We start from the raw sequence: 19,264 nt of genomic DNA on the forward strand, positions 1-19,264 counted from the left end.
GGATTGGCCCCGGCGCGGCGCGGCGCGGCGCGGCGCGGCGTGGATTCGGGCGACCTCGTGGGGCCCGGGACGCTGACGTCTCGGCGCCAGCTCCGCCGGCCGCCCATTGGTCCAGATCGGGACAAATCACCCCACCCCTCGGCGGGCCGGCCCCCGTTGAGGCCCACCCAACTGTGCCGCCTTCGCGGCCGCGGATTGGCCCGTGACGGGACCCGTTGATCGCGCTGGTGTCTGGGAGGGAGAGAAAATGGCGGCCGAGCCGAGCAAGACAGAGATCCAGACCCTTTTTAAGAGGCTTCGCGCAATTCCGACCAACAAGGTGCGTGAGAGGGAGGCGCGCGGCGCCCGGCGCCGGCCGAGAGGGACTCTCCCGGCTCCCCTGGGTTCTGAGGGAGGGAGAGGGGCCGGCGCGGGCTGTTTTCCTGGGGTGTCAGCGCCCGGCCTCGACTCGGGGCCCCTGACCATTCGCTCATCTCCTTCTCCACCCAGGCCTGCTTCGACTGTGGCGCCAAGAATCCGAGTTGGGCCAGCATCACGTACGGTGTGTTCTTGTGCATTGACTGTTCCGGGGTGCATCGCTCCCTGGGCGTCCATCTCAGCTTCATCAGGTGGGGTCTCCTCGCCGTCGGTCGGGACTGGGTGCTCAGCAGGGGAGAGTGGCTGCCTGGACTTGGAGCGCCCTGAGTTTGGTGTTCGCCAGCTTCTCACGGGAGGCAGCCGCCAGTGTGGGCCCCTTGTTACACAGGCGGTTCGTTTCCGCGTCTGGGTCAAAACTCCGTTATTTCCTGGTGGTCAAACTCGACACTCCAAGCGTTAGTTTCAGGGAAAAGTTATCTGCGTTGTTCTTGTTGCTGATGCCCTGGAGCGAGACTGTGGCTGGCCTTAAGGGAAAGGCCGAGTCCAAGCTTCGACCTCCTTTCGCATCTGGGAAATAATTAGTACCTTTTGGACTAGGTGAATAAAGAGCAAAGCTTTCCTGGACAGGGTAGAGTGGAGGAAACAGGGAGGTGGCTGATGAATGTTTCTTGGGTGCCTACTGCAGCCCGAGGCCAAATGACAGGTGTGGGTCTGCCAGGGAAGCGTCTCCTGGAACCTGCTGGTAAGTGACACACGGCCCTTGCACACAGGTCCACAGAGTTGGATTCCAACTGGAACTGGTTCCAGCTGAGGTGTATGCAGGTCGGCGGGAATGCCAATGCGGTAAAGCTCCTCCTTACCATCCTCCTGCCCCCGTTCTTCTGCCTGGGTACTGACTTCACAGTGACTTCTTGGAGGCCCTCTCAGTTTCTCGTTCAGAGGATTCTCTGGTCTATGGCAACACTGTACACTATTCTCTACACTTGGAGATTGGTCGTTGTTCTTTTCCAAGGGGCTTTGGATTCGAACTAAACTGGACAGACGTTCTTGGGGGAGAGGCCAAGGGCTTGGGGCCTCCACAGTTGTCTGGGTCTCGTGGGCCTGGATGAAGGAAGGGCAGAGTGGGTACAGCATGCTGTCCTCAGGCAGAGCTGAGTGAGGTCTAGGCTTCAGTCATTCATCGTAGAGGATGGGAGGCTGTGTTTTTTGTAGGAGTTTCTGAGGAACTTTATGAAAAACTGCTGGTGTCAATAGAGCATACTGTCCTGCATAAGTAATAACCAGACTGTTAGAAGGAGGTGTCTGTTTTGCTCTGGGGAGAACCACCTGTAGCACGTTCTCCTCTCTTCTTTGCTCACCAGACAGCCTTCTTCCGCCAACATGGATGCACAGCCAGTGATGCCAACACCAAATATAATAGCCGAGCTGCCCAGATGTACCGGGAAAAGATCCGGCAGCTGGGGAGTGCGGCCCTGGCTAGGCATGGCACTGATGTAAGTGCCTGTTCTCCCGGGCTGGGGTCATGGGGTAACTGGGAATATTCAGAGTCCTGTGTTTCAGTTGTGTCTTCTTTCTAGCTTTGGATAGACAATATGAGTAGTGCTCCCAGTCACTCACCAGAGAAGAAGGACTCTGATTTCTTCTTGGAACACACTCAAGTGAGTGCGCAAAAGGAATGTTTCCCACAGTTGTTCCTGACAGGTGGTTTACTTACTGAGGCCAAGGCCCACAGTCATGGGCATGGATTCCATTCGCCTTGGTGTGATACCTCATACGGGGAATGTTTGGGGCCCACTGCTGGATAGACCCAGGTGTTTCCTCTTCCCATGAGTAGGGGTGCAATGAGGCCCTCCTTAGGAACACACCCCTATGAGCTGGGGTGTAGGGAGGACGAGAAGCTTCTTAAAGGCTCGAGGTATCAGGAACCCCAAATAACTTTTCCTGGATTCTTCCCCTATGATAAAGGCACTGTGGCTGGGGACAATGAAGGGATTCCCTCCCAAGCAACCTACCCCTGGGAGGAGGTTTCCCCTCTACCCACCCACTGGGTACTGAAGTCAGACTCTGTTTGAATCCCTGCTCCTTTACTTAGTCTTTCTAGTGTGGTGGCTAAGACACCTAATCTCAGTCTCTTAAGATGGAGAACGTATCTACCTCATAGGCTTGTTGTGATAATAAAACATATTTACATGTAAAAAGCCCTTAGACTTGTACCTGGCACATGGTGAGTGCCCGATGCAATTATTAAATTAAGGGAATGGGTTCTGGCTCTAAGTAAACAGTGAAGGGATGGAGGTGGCTGCTAGTTTTGTGCTGCTTTCTTCCGTAGTGAATAGCAACTATAATTCTGATTGCTAACCTCCAGTATTCTTTCCTCATGGGCTTGGAGTAGGGCCTTGTACCCACAAGGTATTTGGCACTCTTTGCCAGCAGGAATGGCTCATCAAGGCTTCTGTCATCTGGCTTTTCAGCCCCCTGCCTGGAATGCACCAGCCACGGACCCATCAGAGACCCAGCAGCCACCCCCATCTGCGGAGAGCAGTGGCCTGGCACGTGAGTTTAGCCCAGATTCCAACTATGTGCCTTGGTCCTGGCAAAGGACTTGGGGCTAGGAATGGGACACCTGGCCAAGGTAATGGGAGTGAGGGGTCTCCTGCTATCTCTGGGTGGGCTGGGATTCACTTAAGTCCCTCGGAGGAGGTGGTGGGCATTCTTTCTCTATTTTGGTGGCCTCAGAAAGCTGAGGAAAGTCGGTGCCCCTACTTTTACCCCATCACTTCCCTTAAGGAGAGGTCATAGGAAGTTTTGAGTCTTCCACCTGATTCCCATCATTGCATCCACAGAGCCGGAGCACGGCCCCAACATGGAGCTGCTTGGCACCTCACCCAAAGCTTCTCTGGGTCAGTATGCCAGGTGGCAGGTGTGGGGTGCCTGGGAGAGGGTCGGCCTCGGGGGTTCTTTTCAGATCTGCTGCTGCCTGGTCATGTGGACTGAGGTCCCAGGAGACTGAGCATCTGATCTCTCTGGAGTGGGGCTTGGGATTGAAGTTGTGGCTGCAACATCGACCACAAGGACTTGAGAGCAGGCCCTTGGCGGCCGGTGTCCCAGGCCTGGGGTTTGTCTCTGGGGGTGGGGCTGGGACTGGCCAGCGTGAGGCTGGACACCTAACCCTGGGGGCCGAGGCAGGATTGGCCTGTCTGGTCTATTTCACGAGAAAGGGGACAACTCTGAGCTGCTAATGGCTGGAGGCAACATTGTCCTTTCTCGGCCAGTCCCTGGCCTTTCGGCTCTTTTCTACTCTTTTCTTGATGTCCTTCAGACTTAGTTCAGTGTGAACACTCCATTTGCTGCCCTGGTTTGCTTTATCGACCTTTGGGCATTGGGGCAGGAAGCCAGCAGAATGACCGTCAGTCTGACCCCATGGGACGGCTGGCATGGCCTGGTCCGGAGTGAGGCTCTGTAGAGGCCTCTGGGCTTGGGAGCTATATGGAGGCTCTGAGGTGGGGCCCCCTGTTAGCCACAAGTCTGTTTTTCTCCGGAGTCCATGTATCTGTCACCTAAAGGGGCTCTTCCTGCCAGAGGTAACCAGCAGCTTCTTGGGGAGCCCCTTGCGCGCCCGCTCCCTCTGCTCTAGGAGCTGAGGCTGGTGTTTGGTGCTGCCCCTGCCTGGCGGTCTTCGTGTTGGGTCAGGAACTTTGTCTCTGGTGCTTCAGGTCTAGGTTCTTAGGTCCATCGGCTGGGAATCAGTAACCTCCTCTAACCTCGTCTGTCTTGGCTTGGACGTCCTGACACCATTGGTTGGAGCTGGTGGTGGCAGCTTTACCTTCCCCTGCCTGAAGCTGTTCTTTGTAGAAGCTCTTGCCAGAAAGCTGCATGATATGGACTGAGCTGCTGCCTCTGACCTCCCTTTGTCTCTGCTCACGCCCCACCCTCTTCCTTACACAGAACTGAAAACCTCCCTCATTGGCAAGAAGAAGCCAGCAGCAGCTAAGAAAGGGGTAGGTGGGGAGAGGCAGTATGGCAGAGTGGTTAGGAGCTGGAGTCAGACGCCTGGGTTCCCCCTTTTCCCTGACCACTTACTGGCTGTATGACTGGAAAGGTGCTCAGCTTCTCTGCACCTGATCTGTGAGGGGCTGTCAAGATGCTTGTCTCTAAGGGGCTCCTGGGAGGAGTCAGTGAGATTGTGCACATAAGTGCTTGGCACATCCCGGGCCTGGTAGCATTAGCTGTTGTCCTCCGGCCCCCAGGCCTCTGCTGGGGTTGTGTGGGCCACGTTATGCTCAGCTCCAGCAGAACCACTGTTCTCCCTCTCCACCATGCTGACGGGGCTCCTGTTTTTTTTACACTAAACTTTAAGAAGGAACCCTTTCCTTGTGGGTGTTTCCATGCATTGTGGTTGGCAAAGCTCTCATCACATAATTCTCCCAGCTGGGTGCCAAGAAAGGCCTAGGGGCCCAGAAGGTGAGCAGCCAGAGTTTCAGCGAGATTGAGCGGCAGGCCCAGGTGGCAGAGAAGCTCCGTGAGCAGCAGGTGGCTGATGCCAAGAAGCAGGCCGAGGAGTCCATGTGAGTGTTTGCCAGAGGGGCCCCGGCTTGTATGGGGTTGGGTGGGCAGGTAGGACAGGTCAGGATGGTGCCGGCCTCTGACACGTTTGTTCCCTCTAAGGGTTGCCTCCATGCGTCTGGCCTACCAGGAGCTTCAGATTGACCGTAAGAAGGAGGAGAAGAAGCTACAGAATCTGGAAGGGAAGAAGCGAGAGCAGGCAGAGAGGTTGGGCATGGGACTGGTATCCCGAAGGTGAGGCTCAGCTTTGGGGTGTGGCACGGAAATGCCATTGTTCCCCTGGGAACCATTGAAGGTTCTTCCCAGCAATTTGGGGTTCTAGGCTTAGTCTTCCTCCAAGGCTGAATAGATGACTTTGCTTATTGTCTTCAAGCCCCTAGTATAGTGCTTGGCACATAGGTACATGCTCGCTAAGTATTTGTTGAACGAATGAAACACAGGATCAGGTGCTCTTTCGATATGTCCAAGAGACTAGGGTGGTATTTCTTTTTCTTTTTTTTTTGATATTTATTTATTTATTTGGCCGCACTGGGTCTTAGTTGCAGCATGCGGGATCTTTAGTTGTGGCATGTGGGCTCTAAGTTGCGGCATGAGGGATCTAGTTTCCTGACCAGGGATTAAACCTGGGCCCCCTGAGTTGGGAGCGCAGAGTCTTAACCACTGGACCACCAGGGAAGTCCCTAGGGTGATGTTTCTTAAAAAGGGTGCTAACGGCACTTTGAATGGCAGGACAGTTTTCTCAAGAGCTTCCCAAGAATCGCAGGGCTTTCAGCATTCCTAATACCTGTCCACTAAATGCCATTAGTGTTACCAGATGCCATAACACCCAGAAATAACCCCAGACATTTAAATGCCCTTTGGTTGGGTGGTACCCTTCCTGTTTCAGGACCACTGGGTTTATGTTGCTGTGGTTTTCTTAAAAAAAAAAAAAAAAAAGACCAAGGGCTGCTGACCAGTTCTCTTATGCATTTTGTTTGCTTCACAATAAGAGTTAGCATCTAGAGATTTCAGTAATACTAGATTTTTTATCTCTCTTAAAAATTGGGATATCTGGCAGCGCCAGGGTGAGCAGTCCTGGCTACAGTGAGCTTGTGCTAAGTGGTGTCTGCTCCTTTCCAGGGGGCGTGAGCTTCGCCAATGGCCTTATTTACTTAAATACAGCAGTGTTATACAGGAGGTATTGTTTTCCCTTTTTACAAATGAGAAAATTGAGACTCAGAGCAATTAAGCAATTTGCCTAAAGCCCCAAAATCTAGTAATTCTTAAAACTAGATTTTGAACATAGAACTGTTTGATTTTATATTTAGTATTTGTAGCCATTATGCTCTACTTCTCTGGAAGAGAAGTACTCTACTTCTCTGGAAGCTGGGTATTTCTACTTAATCTTTCAGGACACGGCCAGTTGGATTTAAGTTATTCCCTGTTAGTCTGTGTGCTAATAGTGTAACCCACAGCTAATCAGGGAGACAAAATTTTATCCCAAAAGGACTTTCCTCTTCCCTGTTTTGTTCACAGGAATGACTGGATTAAAGGGTATATTTAAAACTTTCTTTTTCTTTTTTGTACTGCAGTAGAATCATTTAAACCCAGCCCACCTTATATAAAACCCTATTGCAAAATATTCACTTCTTGGAGTTCTGCCAACCAAAAGTGGTAGATATTTTTTAATGAATTTATTTAAATGAAATTAATCCTTAAAAGCCTCTGTGGAGCTTAACACAGGAGGGCAGAGAGGCATCACGAGTTGGTACTGGCTGCCAAATTCAATGCCTCTTCTCATTGGGAAACCAAATAGCAGATCCACGTTTTAGTGCGTAAGGCCAGACTCTACTTTGAAATGCTTTCTTCTTTTTTAAAAAAAAAAAAAAGGATGGGATAATTAAGAACTCATCCTTCGATGCCATTAGACTCACTTCCCTGGTTCTGGGGCATTTCATCTTTTTTGTTTTATGTGTCTATCTTGGTGAAGGATGTGGCTCATGGTGCAGCAAGTTGAGGACAGAAAGCACTATTATTTGGTGCACATTATCGTTAAAATTAAAACAGGCCAAACAGTCATTTGTCAGGGAAACCCTACTTTGAGAAAACAAAGCTGATGTATTGACAGGTGAGGAGTGCTCTCCAGTTTAGCACAGTTGCTAGCACTTCCTGCTGGGTCTTGCCCAGCCCTGGGCACAGTCAGGGGAAGAAGGTTCTAGGTGGTGCTCAGTGAAGGAGAACCCAGGTTTCTGCCAGCAGCTGGGCATCTTCTCTTCTCTCTCTTTTTTTTTTAATAAAGTTATTTATTTTTGGCTGCGTTGTGTCTTCGTTGCTGCGCTCAGGCTTTCTGTAGTTGCACCGAGCAGGGGCTTCTCTTCATTGTGGTGTGGGCGTCTCATCGTGGTGGCTTCTCTTGTTGCGGAGCACAGGCTCTAGTTGTGTGGGCTATAGTCGCACGGGCTTCGGTAGTTGTGGCTCATGGGCTCTAGAGTGCAGGCTTAGTAGTTGTGGTGCACGGGCTTAGTCACTCCATGGCATGTGGGATCTTCGGGGACCAGGGCTTGAATCTGTGTCCCCTGCCTTGGCAGGCAGATTCTTAACCAGTGCGTCACCAGGGAAGCCCTGAGCATCTTCTCTTGTGCAGTGACACTGATGCTCACTCCTGCTTTTCTCCACAGTTCCGTCTCCCACTCGGTGCTGTCTGAGATGCAGGTGATCGAACAGGAAACCCCAGTGAGTGCAAAATCCTCCCGCTCACAGCTGGACTTGTTTGACGATGTTGGTACTTTCGCCTCTGGACCCCCAAAGTAAGGCTATTGTTGGGGTGCAGACTGGGCTACCATGTTCCTCATCAAGCTTCTCTGAGCCACTGTACTGTCTCCCCAGGTACAAGGACAACCCCTTTTCCTTGGGGGAGAGTTTTGGTTCCCGCTGGGATACAGATGCTGCCTGGGGTATGGACGGGATGGAGGAGAAGGAGCCAGAAGTGACTGTCTCAAGCGTCCGGCCCATTTCAGAAAGGTGGAGTGCTCTAGGGCAGCGCTGTCCAGTAGGATGCTCTGTGATGCTGGCAGTGCTACTGTGTGGTGTGGTAGCCACCAAGTATGTGGCTAGCGAGTCCTTAAAAAGTGTCTAGGGTTAATTGAGGAACTGAGTTTTTAATTTAATTTGAATAAATTTGAATAGCCACATGTGGCTACTGGCTACCAGATTAGAGAGTGCAGGAATCAGGCTTTGGTTTGAGCTGTGCTCTGCCATTGCAGGAAGCCTTGTAGCCTCTTGTGCTTGAGGTCCATTTCTCTGGCAGGAGGAGTCTGATTTTGTGTCTCTGGCCTTCATCTAGTAATTTTTTAAAAGCATATTCCATGTTAATCGGGGCAGTCCTTAACTGATAAATAATCTGCAAGTAATCCATTTGTAAAATGGGGACATAACTAATGACTTCAGAGCTGCCATAAGGATTAAATGTAATGAAACTTATGAAACACCTAGCTCAGTGTCTGTGTCAGTGCTAGGTGGGAGTGACCGTATACCTTTTCAGCCACACTGGCATGCTTTTGAGCGTAAAAGGGGGGTAATACTATTAATTACACCAGGAGAGTAGGTATAAATCCAGGCAGACTGAGACATTTGATCATACTAGTGGTTTGGGGCAGAAGCGTTGGCCCCTCCAAACCCTATTTCCATGCTACCTAGTGGAGGGAACATAAGCTCTCTGTGCCTTGGCTTCAGTGTGGAGAAGAGAGGGCCCCTGGGTCCCAGAGCCGTAGTCAGATGGGGCCATGGTGAGCATCCCCAGGAGGCCACTGGTGCTTTTTTTGGCCTCCAGTAGGAATGGGATAGTAATGCTATAGTGATACTATTGCCTGGTAGCAATGGGAAGAGTCAGAGCTGTTGTCCCACATCCACCCCAGAGTCACAAACCGGAGGGAAGTGGAAAGCCGGAGGGAAGTGGAAAGCCGGAGCTCAGGCCTTGAGTCGAGTGAAGCACGACAGAAATTTGCAGGAGCCAAAGCCATCTCATCTGACATGTTCTTTGGGCGGGAAGTGGATACTGAGGTAAGTAGAGTTGTCCGCTTACCTGAGCCTGGAGGCAGCAGGTAGAAGCAGAGTTTCTTCCCTACTGTTTTGGACTTTGGCACCAGGGTGGCTGGGCCTGAATGAGTTCTTGGGTCATCGGCCCAGAGGTCCTGAGGCCTTGCCTTTTCTTCACCGCAGCATGAAGCCAGGTCCCGGCTACAGCGGCTCTCAGGCAGCAGCGCCATCAGCTCTTCGGACCTCTTTGGGGACATGGATGGTGCTCATGGAGCAGGTAGGCCCCAAGCGAAGCCTGCGAGCAGAGCTGGGGCCCCCTGGACTGGGAAGGGCTTCCTGCTGGGCTCTGGGTCACCCTTTCCCTTGCTTTGACAGGTAGTGTGTCTCTGGGGAACGTGCTGCCCACAGCTGACATTGCCCAGTTTAAGCAGGGTGTCAAGTCTGTGGCCGGGAAGATGGCCGTGCTGGCCAATGGTGTGATGAATTCTTTGCAGGTGAGGCTGGGACTGCTTGACCTGGGGTGGGAGGAGACCAAAGGGTAATGCTTGGAAGTTGGCCTTCTCCACCAGATCCAGACGTAGCTGCACGGTAGCCCTCAGCCCGAGAGAGCATTTTCTTTTCCTGAAGGGCAGCTTCCTTCCTTTGAGCTTGGTACCAGGGCTGGGCCTCTCCCTAAGACGATGCCATGTCTGCAGTGATTTTCCCCCACTCTTGTCATCTGTACTGTTTCTCCTCCCTCTCCAGCTTCTGTGAGATCAGGCAGGGCTTCCCCCTTGGGATCTGGCCACAACCCCTTTCCTGGGTCACAGTAAAATAGAAAACAATCTCTGCCAGGGTGAGATTGGTGCCTGATTCCCCCGCCTGCCAGTACCCCAGTCCCGAGGGGTGTGTTGGGGGAGGGTGTGCATGCTGGAAAGCTGATGCAGGTTAGAGACCCTGACTTTGTTTTTTCTTTCCCCATCCCCAGGATCGCTATGGTTCCTACTGATCCAGGCTCCATGGCTCAGACATATGGTGTTGACAGCAGCAAAAACCTCATGATTCCTAGGCCTGGGATGCTTGCCTTGTGGAAGCTGGGGAGGCATTGTTATTTTATACCTGTGGTGTGTGAGTGGGTGGCCTTTGAGGATCTCGGTTGAGGGATGGGCAGTATCAGCCCCTGACCTCTGCCTGGAGATTGCGCCCTTTATCCTCTTCTTCTCCCACTCCCACCCCTGTATGCTAGATTATTGTTAATCCAGTCTTGCCCCCAAAGCTGCTGCTCGCTTGTCCTGCCACACTGGGAGTGAGGGGGGAGAGTTCCCTCAGGATGGCTTATCCTGGGTCCAGGCCTTCCTGGAGTAGGGAAAGTAAAAAGTATAAGGCTTTTTTGCTGGCTCTAGGATCCTTCCAGATTGTCTGGGGGTTTGGCCCCTGTCCTCTGGAACCAGCAGGGAGGTCAGGAAAGAGTTCTGCTGTAGATCAGCCCCCAGGGGAGGGAGGCTCTGGACTAGGCTGCTGCTGTTGCTGCTCCAGTGGTCTCTTCTGGGCACCAGGACAGGGCAGGGGAGGGGAAGGACCTTCGTGTGGGCCTTACTGAGGGCTAGAAACTTTACCTGGTACCTAAAGGTTTCATTTGGGGTCAGACTGGAGGCCCGAGTGATCTTCTCCTGTCTCACTGCCCCTTTTTACAGTGATCACTTGGAGGATTACCTCTCCTCCGGGGTGTCTCGGAGTCCTCCCATACCATCCATTGTGGACCACAGGACCCTCTGTCCCCTCCCGAGACTCTGTCCCTTCTTCTCTTGCTTGGTGGCCATGGTGGGTCTCATCTGCCCTGTGCTCTGCTCTGGATGCTGAGAGTGTAAAGCTGGCCAAGAAAGCAGAGGACGTGAGGGACAGAAGCAGGCTCCTGGGGCTCAGCTTTCTTCCTCCTCATCATCTGGGTCTTGGGGCCTGGACAGCACCCCACCACTGAGAGCTTGAGGCGCCTCCAGAGCTGCAGGTCTCACCCCTCTGGGCCACACACTCATCCTTGGTGCCATCGTCCCCTGCCGTGCTGGCAGCCTGGCCCCGCCCCACCCCGTGGTTGAGGGTTGGGGTTCCAAGCAACACAGACCACTGTTCCCACCACCCCCTCACCCAAAGGGATGTGACTTTCTTTCTGGACTGTTTGTATTGAAACTAAGTGGTGTCAAATAAAGCCCCGACGGGGCCCTAGGCCTCTGTTGGTCTGAATGAAGTAGTGTCCTCTCTGGATCCTGCCTCCCTGCCCAGTGCAAGCCCCTCGCCTCACTCTCTGGGCTCCCACCAGTATGGGTAGGGCATTGGTGCTGAAGCTGAGGGCGCTCTCTCCGGGGCCTCCAGCTTGTCCCTTCTCTGAAAGCCAAAGGCCCCCGGCTCCTTGGCCCTGTGCTGCTGTGAGGTCCGGTGCAGCCTCGACCTCACCACCCCGTGGCACACGGAGGACAGAGCTGGTATTACTTGGCCCTTTAACTCACCCACTGAGCCATATGGCTGCAGGCAGGCGAGCGACTTCAGCATCGTACACCTCATCCCAGCGGCAGGCTTGATTGGGGGCGGGGGGGGGGGGGTGTCTTAGTGGAGTTAAAAAAAAAAAAGGTGTGTGTGTGTGTGTGGCAACCGTTTTCCCCTATAGGGGCTCTGGGAGATGGGTGGAGGGAGCCATGGGGGCTCTAAGCAGTGATTTCCAAACTGGGGCTCTTGGAGCTTTGGCATCTGGAGTGTTCATAATGGAGATCTCTGTGCTGGAGCTCGGTCATTTGCGTTGTAAGCAAGCTCCCCAGGTGACTGATGCATGTCAGGAGTTTTGAACTGCTCTCAGTCAGCTGGAGGCTGGAGATCACTGGTCCTGAGTCCTCACCACATGGCTTGGAACTTCCAGTCCTGGCCCGGGGCTGCAGAGCTTTGGGAGCCAGTCCCTGTAAATAACTATCCAGGGGTGCTGGTCTGGGCAGGGAGGAGCCCAGGAAAATGTGTGTGCCCAGTGGCTTCAGAGGAAGCAGCCTGCTCTGGGTCCCTAGGTGGGTGTTAACTGCCCAATTCAAGGACCCCTGCCCAATGCAGGGAAGTTGAAGACCACCTGCCTTACCTTCCAGCCTTGGCTGGAAGCTGGTACTCCTCGGCCTGTCTTGTTCACAGCTGCATCCCCCCTGGCCTAACCCCGAGCAGGTACTTGGAAAATGCTTAATGAAACTCTGGTTGAGAGGCTCTGCAACGCTAACCCTTCGCGGCCAAAGTCTCTAAAGTTACGGGAACCTGGCCTTGAACCATCTGAGCTTGTTCCCTGAAGGTCCATTCCAGCTGTGAGGCACCTTTCCCATGAAAGGCTGAGGACGTGCAGGAGGTAAGCCCCTCTTTGCCATTATCTGAGGCAGTCCTCCAGGCTTGAGTGGTCCTCTGGCCCCCACTTCCCAGTCCTGCCAGAAAAAAGCTGGAACTTGGCACCAAAAACTCAAACTTGCCCCTTCCCTTCACCCCCTCAGTCTAGTGGCTTTAGACTCACCACTTACCAGACACAAGGGACTTTATTCATTTCACATATTTAACTGTTAGACACAGAGGAGACGAAGCAGTGTTTGAAAGTGAAATTAGTCTTTTCACCCACCCTTCTCCATCTTATGGCTAGTGGCTATTCCTCCAGCAGAAGGCCACCATGGCTATATCCTCCTAATACTTGCATCACTGGGTGTCACCCTTTACCATGCAAGGTCCTGCATGGTTATGCCCGGTCTCCCTCTTCCTGGAGTTGCTGTGAGGAGATGGGGACCGTCAGCAAAAGGCTAAAGCCAAGTCACCTTTCTGGTGGCCTCAGCTCAATCTGCTGTCAGCTTGGGGGCCCGATGAAAGGCTGGCAGAGCCAGGAGAGCAGGCTGTTAACTTGCTAGGGTCACTGCTTAGCTTGGCTGATCATTAGAACCCCTCTGGCAGGTCTCTGGGCTGGGGCCGTTATTTGGCCTTTTCACCAGCAGAGGGCAGCATGGCACGGGGGTGGGAGAGGAGGTGGCCGGGAGTCCCAAGGGCTGGAGGGGAGGGGGGGGGCGGGGAGCTGGGTACTGGGCGTTGTAGACAGGACCCTTCAGACTCCTCAGGTCTCGGACTCATCTGTTTCTTCGGTGGAGCCGTCGCTCTCTGCATCCACTTTGCGGGCGTGATGCAGGGGTCTCCAGGGGGAGCCAACCCGGGGAGGGGTCCGGGCAGGCAGGCAGCTGGCCTCTGGACCGGCAGTGACCGAGTTGACCAGGCCTGGGATCTGCGCCAGCCTGAAGAAGGGAAGAAGCCCAGAGGGCAGCGAGGTGCCTCCCGTCCGGAGACCAGGACCTCCGCACTCACTCTTGCATGTGGATGAAACCATGGGCTGTATTCCCAAAGGACTCAGAGAGGATCCCTCAGGCCTCTGCTGGCCCCCAAACCCCTCCCCAACCGATGGACAAGTGCTGTGTGACCCATGACGGGGCATTACCGCGTCTGACTGAGGTTTTGTCCCCACAAGGGGGCAGCATCTTCCCACCTGACACTTACAGCCGTTCTAGTTCCTCATCCAGAGCTGGGTCGTGCATCAGGTCCCCTTTGTCAGGCAAAGCTCCTAGGAAATAATTGGGGGCACAGAGCTTAATCTGAGGATCCTTCACCCGGGCTGCAGTCACACAGCCCCGTGCCCAGCAGATGCCTATGTGCCCCTCACCTTCATGTCTGCCTATTCTGCCAACCCTGGGAGAGCTGATCTAAAAGCTTTGGGGAACAGAAGTTTAAGAGGTCTGCTAGGGGGGCAGTAAGTCCTAGGTACTGCTGGAAAAATTTAGTGAAGCCCACTGCCTACCCTTCCCAGTCATAGCTACGAGACATCCCCAAACCTCAAGGTCATTGCACAAACAGGACGATCTCCTTCCAAGACTAGATGGTGGGTTGTGAGCAGGTATTGAGGGTTTGGTCCTTTCCTGAGGCCCCAGTTACTGAGCTGAAAAGGAGCCAGAGACACAGGATACAGCCCAGGCCCCAAAGACCATAAGCTATCTAGTTTTGTGCCTCTAAATCAGAGTGACCCCACTTTGGAGACAGAATGGTCAAAAACGCTGCCTCAGCCTCTCCAGGGAGGGTCCCAGGGTGAGAAGAGAAGGCGGGGTCAGGATCAGATCAAACTCTCCTCTCCGTGGCCAGAAGCCGCGGGGAGGGGAGCTTGTCCCTTCTCTGCCACAAATCTCTTTGAGCTGGTTTCCTCAGTTATAAACCAAGGGAAGTAATTTTTGGATACTGGGGAAAGGTGAGAGGAGAGGGTCTAGGATGCTCTTTGGAGCAGTTAACAGTGGGAGGGAAGGTAAAGCTGAAGTTTGCAGATAGATTTTAACAGCAAATTGTTAGAGAAAAGAGCTTCACTGGTGGTCAGAAGCAAGATGTGGCTGCTAACAGTGCTAGTCTCTAGAAAGCCTCAAGCTTAAAATTATCCATCTGGCTCTAGTTCAATTCTTGACTTTTTCAGATGATGCCTCCTGGCCCCTTTTGTTCTAAGTGGTGTTTAAACTATGGTCCGGTGGAACCCTCTTGTTGTTTTGTGTCTGTGAGGGGGGGGGGTGCCTTGAGGAGGACTAAGGGAACAGGACAACGCCTCCACAACTGGCTGCACCTGGGGGACCTCAGGTCTCTATTTCATACACTGGAGATGCAGGTGAGGGTAGAGACCATACACTTCTTTCCATCTCCCACTTGCCCGACATTAGTGCTCTGTAAAGGAACTTAAATGAATGACTGTCCTTCTTAAAGGACCCAGAAAAAGTGAAGGCATGACGTTAGTCTACGCTGTGACCCACATGCTACTTAGCTTTTCCTTTTTCTTCCTAGTGGCTGACTTGTGGACAGGAAGGGAGGGTCAGTTACCTAGGAGTGTAAAAGAAAACCTAAGCCAATTCCCCACTCCCTGCCCCCTTACTGCTGACTCCTATTTGCCACATTTGTATTCCTCCTCCAGTTGGTGACCTTGGCTACCAACCTCATTCAGCTGAGGGGGCCCCATACCCGTGCACTGTGCCTGAGTGGACCCTCAGTCAGTCCTGCTGAGGTTTGTGCCCCTAGCAGGCTCTCTGTCCTGTAAGATCTAAAGCGTCTAGCCCAGCACTTGGGCTGCTGTGGCTGGCATTTAACGAATGTTCAATTTCCTTCTCTTGACCCCATTCCTGCAACTGGCAAAAGTCTTCTTTTGAGACTTAGGAACCTGGGATCTCAAGCACACCTGGATATCTCTTGAGGAGAGAGACTAATAATAAGAACCCCTCTCAAGCTCTGTGGCGATGACAGCCTGGTGGCCCCTCCCCTGGGAGGGCAGCAGGTGTGGGAGGGGGAAGAGGAGGGTGGGTGGGAAGGCCAACCGGTGAGAGTAAAACGATGGACAGGAAAAACTGGGTCAGTGCGGGCCTCTCTCCGCCCCCCGCCCCCCTTTTTTTCCACTCCCTTTCAGACTAATAAGATTTTTTTTCCAGATGGGAAAAAGGTCTCCCCAGACACACCTTTGCCCTGTTTACCGATGGGATTCAGGTGCCTCTGACACATAAGCTCCAGAGCCACTGATTAAATAGCCCTGTGTCTGCCCAACCTGCAGGCCACGCCCCAAAGCAGAAATGAGGGTTCCATGGGAGGGGCTGGGCGTGCCTCTGCCATGGAGAGGCTGCTTCATGTTGGGGCAGGACCTCGGGCGGGGAAGGCTCTCCCTGGCCACGGGAGGGTGAGAGGCCTCAGAGGGCACATCTTGTGTTATGCATGTTCTGGCTCCCTAGGCCTCAGAGTCTGGCCCTGAGAAGTCAAGGCAGACATGGTGAAGCTGCCTCCCCCTTGGGATTCTGTCCACCAACACGGGCCAGCTCCTATGTGGCTTTACACTGTAGGGGCAGGAGAGGCTGGCCACAGCTAGCTCTGGCTTACCTAGGGCTTGGTTGATCCCATGATGCTTTGAGAGGGCCACGAGGAATCCATAGAAGGTCAGTCTCTGAACGTTGCTTAGGACCTCTTTGACGAGTGCTGGGGGTGGGCAGCTAGAAGGGAGAATACAGATGCCAAATGCAAAGACTAGTGAGTCTGAGTGCCATCTTTTCATCCAAACCTTCAGGCTTAGGGGGATGCCCAAAGCCAAGACCGAGGGATCTGCCTACCCTGGGAGCCCTAAGACCCCGGGGAGTATAGCAGATCTCCAGAAGCAAGGCCTTGACTGTGAACAGAAAGGCTGGCATGTTCACTAACTGGTGCTTCACTGGCAGGGGTGGGAGTGGGGGAACGGGGAAATGGCGCTGGGCAAGGCCTCCTCTTGGAGGAGACCAAAACTGGCTGCTCTGTCCCCAAGGGGACTTTGTGCTACACAGGACAGCTTAACCCTCCCTTTCTGTAGGGTGAATTCCTCGCACAGTGAATATTTTTTTCCTTCTCTCTAAAAAGTCAAGACCAATCTATCTCCTGGCAAGGAGAAGGGGCCCAAGTTGGTCATCTACAGCTGCTCTTGCCCAAGTGAAAGCAATCCTTCCTGTGAGCCACCTGGGAAGACTTTCAGTCAACAGCCTGGACTGGGGGCAAATGGCACTGTTCTAATTTATACTATGACCATGAAGGGCCTAAAAGCCCTGGGCCAGTCAGAACAGCCTGCTGGAGATCTGTTCTGGGCCAGGAGCCTGCAATCCTGGGGCTGAGGTGGGGTCTGCGTGCCCATTTCTCACCTGTACTTGTGCCGGTCACACAAGTTCTCCAGGCACTGGTAGAACAGTGACGCCTCCACGCCCTCCAGCATGCTGGCCTCGCCCAAGGTAGGCCGCTGGCGGTGCTGCCCACTGGATGACGTCGGCACAATCACCGTATTGGGGTTCTTGCCTGACAGCAGGTCCTGATAGATGGCAGCCACGCTCTCCAGGAATTCTGGGTACAGGAGTAGAGGGGCACAGGTCAGGCGGGGATGACACACTTGGTCCCCTCACAGTGCCCTCCCTTCTCTGTGTGTTAGCTCAGCTCCACACCAGCCTCAGTCCTCAGCGCACAGTGTCCTGGGAGCAGGGGCCCTCGGCCTCATGTGACCACTACACTCATGAGAGATGACACTAATATGTGCTTCAGCTCAAATGTCCCCTCCTCTGGCAGTTGTTCCTAGACCAGGTGAGACCCCCTGTTACATCCTTTCATGCACCCTGTACTCCTCTGTAGTGCTTATCCAGTGAGGGGTTTTCTGTGTAACTACTTGTTCACTCTGTCTCCTTGCTGGAATGGAAGATCTTGCATAAAGGCCTGGATCATGCCTTGTCAGCCTTCCTGTCCCAGCACCTAGCACTGTGCCCGGCACATAGAAAATGCTATAAATATTTCTGAAAAATTTTGAAAGGGGCTTCCCTGGTGGCGCAGTGGTTGAGAGTCCGCCTGCCGATGCTGGGGACGCGGGTTCGTGCCCCGGTCCGGGAAGATCCCACATGCCGCGGAGCGGCTGGGCCCATGAGCCATGGCCACTGAGCCTGCGCATCCTGAGCCTGTGCTCCGCAACGGGAGAGGCCACAACAGTGAAAAGCCCGCGTACCGCAAAAAAAAAAAAAAAAAAAAAAATTTTGAACGGTGAACGTGTGCACAGTCCTGCTGGTAAGCCCATCTTGTGAGCCACACGCCTCTCTGACTCAAGAAAGCAGGTGGGAATACCAGTGTGGGAGAGAAAGCTTGCAAGCTGCTCATTTATTAAACATTTGAATTCGTTTTCAAATGCTAGTAGCTGAGCCCTCGTAGGTAAGCAGAGACTTATGGCCCATCTCCCCGCTGCTGCCCCACCCTGGGACCACTGTGAGGAGAGCCCTGACAGGCAGCCAAGGGAAGAGGGTCTCCACACGTGGCTGCACCTTCTCTAGGGCCCAAGAAACTTCAGAGAAATGGGAAATGGACACCTGGAGCTGCTAAGAGCAGGTGGTGAGACCCCAGGCTCCAGCCCCTGCCTGACCAGGCCCTTGGGCCGCCATCAGGAAAACAGAATGTGGCGCCTGAGTGAGGCCAGGGCTGGCTGGGGCCACCCGTTGGCAGGAAGGCCACGTCCAGGCTCCAAGGACAGCCTTCTGTTTACTGGAATAGCCTGTTTTAAACAAGTTTGTTTATGGACATAGCCAGCAGTTTCTAAATCCAACATTCCATTTGATGTTGCTGTGTGTGAGCTGCTGGGCACTGGCGTTCATTCATCTATTTTTATTCCACCTGAGCCCAGAAGGTATTTAAGGGCACAGCTGGTGAGCACTGGGGAGCAGGGTGGGAGTGTGAGAGAGGACTGGCGTGCGCTTATTGAAAGCTGTGTGGGTGGAAAATGTGTGCTCACGTATCTGAGTCAGGGCCCAGGGAGAGACCCCCGATCACAGTGACACAGCAGAGTGGCTGAGCGCACTGGCTGTGGAGTGGGCCCTCTGCAGGTCTGGGCTCCACCCCCAGAAGCGCGGTGTCTCTGGCAGCTTTACCTCTGTCGGCTTCTCTCCTAAAGGACCTACCTCTCAGGGGTGCTGTAAGGATTAAGGTGCTTAGTGCTGTGCCTGGCACACAGTAAGTTTTCGACAGTGAATTTATCGGGTGTTGTTCCAATAGTGTGTATTGTCGTTACTGTCATTATCACTTAAACTGATGTGTTGCGCTGCTGGCTGGAAGCACTGCAGTTTCCTATGTCTTGAGGAGGCTGAGGGAGTCGGCTCTGCAGACTGAATCTTGTGACCACCAGCAAGAACTAGACATCCTGCTGGTGGGTGACCGGCTGTGAAGCACACCACGGAGGGAGGAGGGGAGAAGTGCACGCGCCGGGCACACCGATGGAAAGGGCAACAGGGTAGGAGAGGGCACGTGGTCCTGACAGGAGCCACAGGGGTCCTGGGAGACTCTCACCTGAGTAGTAAAACTGGATCTGGAAGGCAAAAAGGAAATCTGAAAAAGACATCAAGCAGTCCATGGCGTCGTCCATGAGCACAATCCTGAGGGGGGAAGAGAGAGAAAATATGAGAGGATGCGTGTACGTGTGTGTCTGGGGGAGCATTCGAGCGAGCTGTCCCTGGGGATCCAGTCTCCCTTGGGACAGCAAGACACTGGGGAGAGGGCTCCCCCAGACAAGGTCCTCCCGGTCACGCCACTTCTCCATCGTTTGGACTCTGTCACCAAACTGAACTGAAGCGGGAGGCAGGCTCCCGCTTCAGTGTCTGTGGCACCAGCTGGAGGATGGGACGTGGGTGGGTGCTGACAAGGAGAGGGGGTGCAGCTGCAACGCAGCCAAGACCCCTTTTCATACCCTTAAGAGTAAACACTTCTGTCCTGCAGTGAGGACCATTTAGTTCAGAATAAATACAGCTGATCAGAAAAGGCA

At 53.6% G+C, this 19,264-nt stretch overlaps 2 protein-coding genes across 7 annotated transcripts in view; one reads left to right on the forward strand and one right to left on the reverse strand.

The window, feature by feature from the left end:
* The first annotated feature begins 115 nt into the window (after nucleotides 1-115).
* On the forward strand, nucleotides 116-11,155 carry ARFGAP2 (ADP ribosylation factor GTPase activating protein 2). 5 transcript variants are annotated; one of them, XM_067749157.1, is made up of 17 exons: nucleotides 125-319; nucleotides 490-608; nucleotides 1,128-1,200; nucleotides 1,719-1,850; nucleotides 1,935-2,015; nucleotides 2,829-2,910; nucleotides 3,201-3,257; nucleotides 3,882-3,938; nucleotides 4,303-4,355; nucleotides 4,786-4,922; nucleotides 5,023-5,154; nucleotides 7,578-7,706; nucleotides 7,786-7,920; nucleotides 8,814-8,958; nucleotides 9,118-9,211; nucleotides 9,310-9,428; nucleotides 9,902-11,155. In XM_067749157.1, exons 1-17 carry the CDS (start codon nucleotides 248-250, stop codon nucleotides 9,920-9,922), a joined length of 1,638 nt encoding a protein of 545 aa, XP_067605258.1. In that variant the 5' UTR covers nucleotides 125-247; the 3' UTR covers nucleotides 9,923-11,155. The 5 variants fall into 5 exon arrangements, with proteins under 5 accessions (XP_067605257.1, XP_067605258.1, XP_067605255.1 ...); XM_067749154.1 differs by lacking the exon at nucleotides 3,882-3,938 and having other exon boundaries at nucleotides 9,314-9,428; XM_067749153.1 differs by lacking the exon at nucleotides 3,882-3,938 and having other exon boundaries at nucleotides 132-319.
* A 1,287-nt stretch (nucleotides 11,156-12,442) lies between these two features.
* CSTPP1 (centriolar satellite-associated tubulin polyglutamylase complex regulator 1) overlaps nucleotides 12,443-19,264 on the reverse strand; it is a 186,963-nt gene continuing 180,141 nt past the window's right edge. For both annotated transcript variants that reach the window (XM_067749159.1, XM_067749158.1), the window contains 5 exons: nucleotides 18,793-18,878; nucleotides 16,626-16,821; nucleotides 15,844-15,953; nucleotides 13,456-13,519; nucleotides 12,443-13,196 (listed from right to left, as the gene is read on the reverse strand). In XM_067749159.1, the coding sequence (XP_067605260.1) occupies nucleotides 13,022-13,196; nucleotides 13,456-13,519; nucleotides 15,844-15,953; nucleotides 16,626-16,821; nucleotides 18,793-18,878 (631 nt within the window). In that variant the 3' untranslated portion in view covers nucleotides 12,443-13,021. The remainder of the gene's footprint in view (nucleotides 13,197-13,455; nucleotides 13,520-15,843; nucleotides 15,954-16,625; nucleotides 16,822-18,792; nucleotides 18,879-19,264) is intronic.

The sequence above is a fragment of the Pseudorca crassidens genome, chromosome 9, assembly GCF_039906515.1.
Source record: "Pseudorca crassidens isolate mPseCra1 chromosome 9, mPseCra1.hap1, whole genome shotgun sequence".
Taxonomy (NCBI): Eukaryota; Metazoa; Chordata; class Mammalia; order Artiodactyla; family Delphinidae; genus Pseudorca; species Pseudorca crassidens.

What these genes read in the sequence shown, in the direction of transcription:
- ARFGAP2 (XM_067749157.1), top strand. Translation starts at nt 248, where the DNA reads ATGGCGGCCGAGCCGAGCAAGACAGAGATCCAGACCCTTTTTAAGAGG. An exon ending in GTCCATCTCAGCTTCATCAG is followed by an intron (nt 609 to 1,127) that starts GTGGGGTCTCCT and finishes CCTTGCACACAG; the next exon opens with GTCCACAGAGTTGGATTCCA. An exon ending in GTCCGGCCCATTTCAGAAAG is followed by an intron (nt 7,921 to 8,813) that starts GTGGAGTGCTCT and finishes CATCCACCCCAG; the next exon opens with AGTCACAAACCGGAGGGAAG.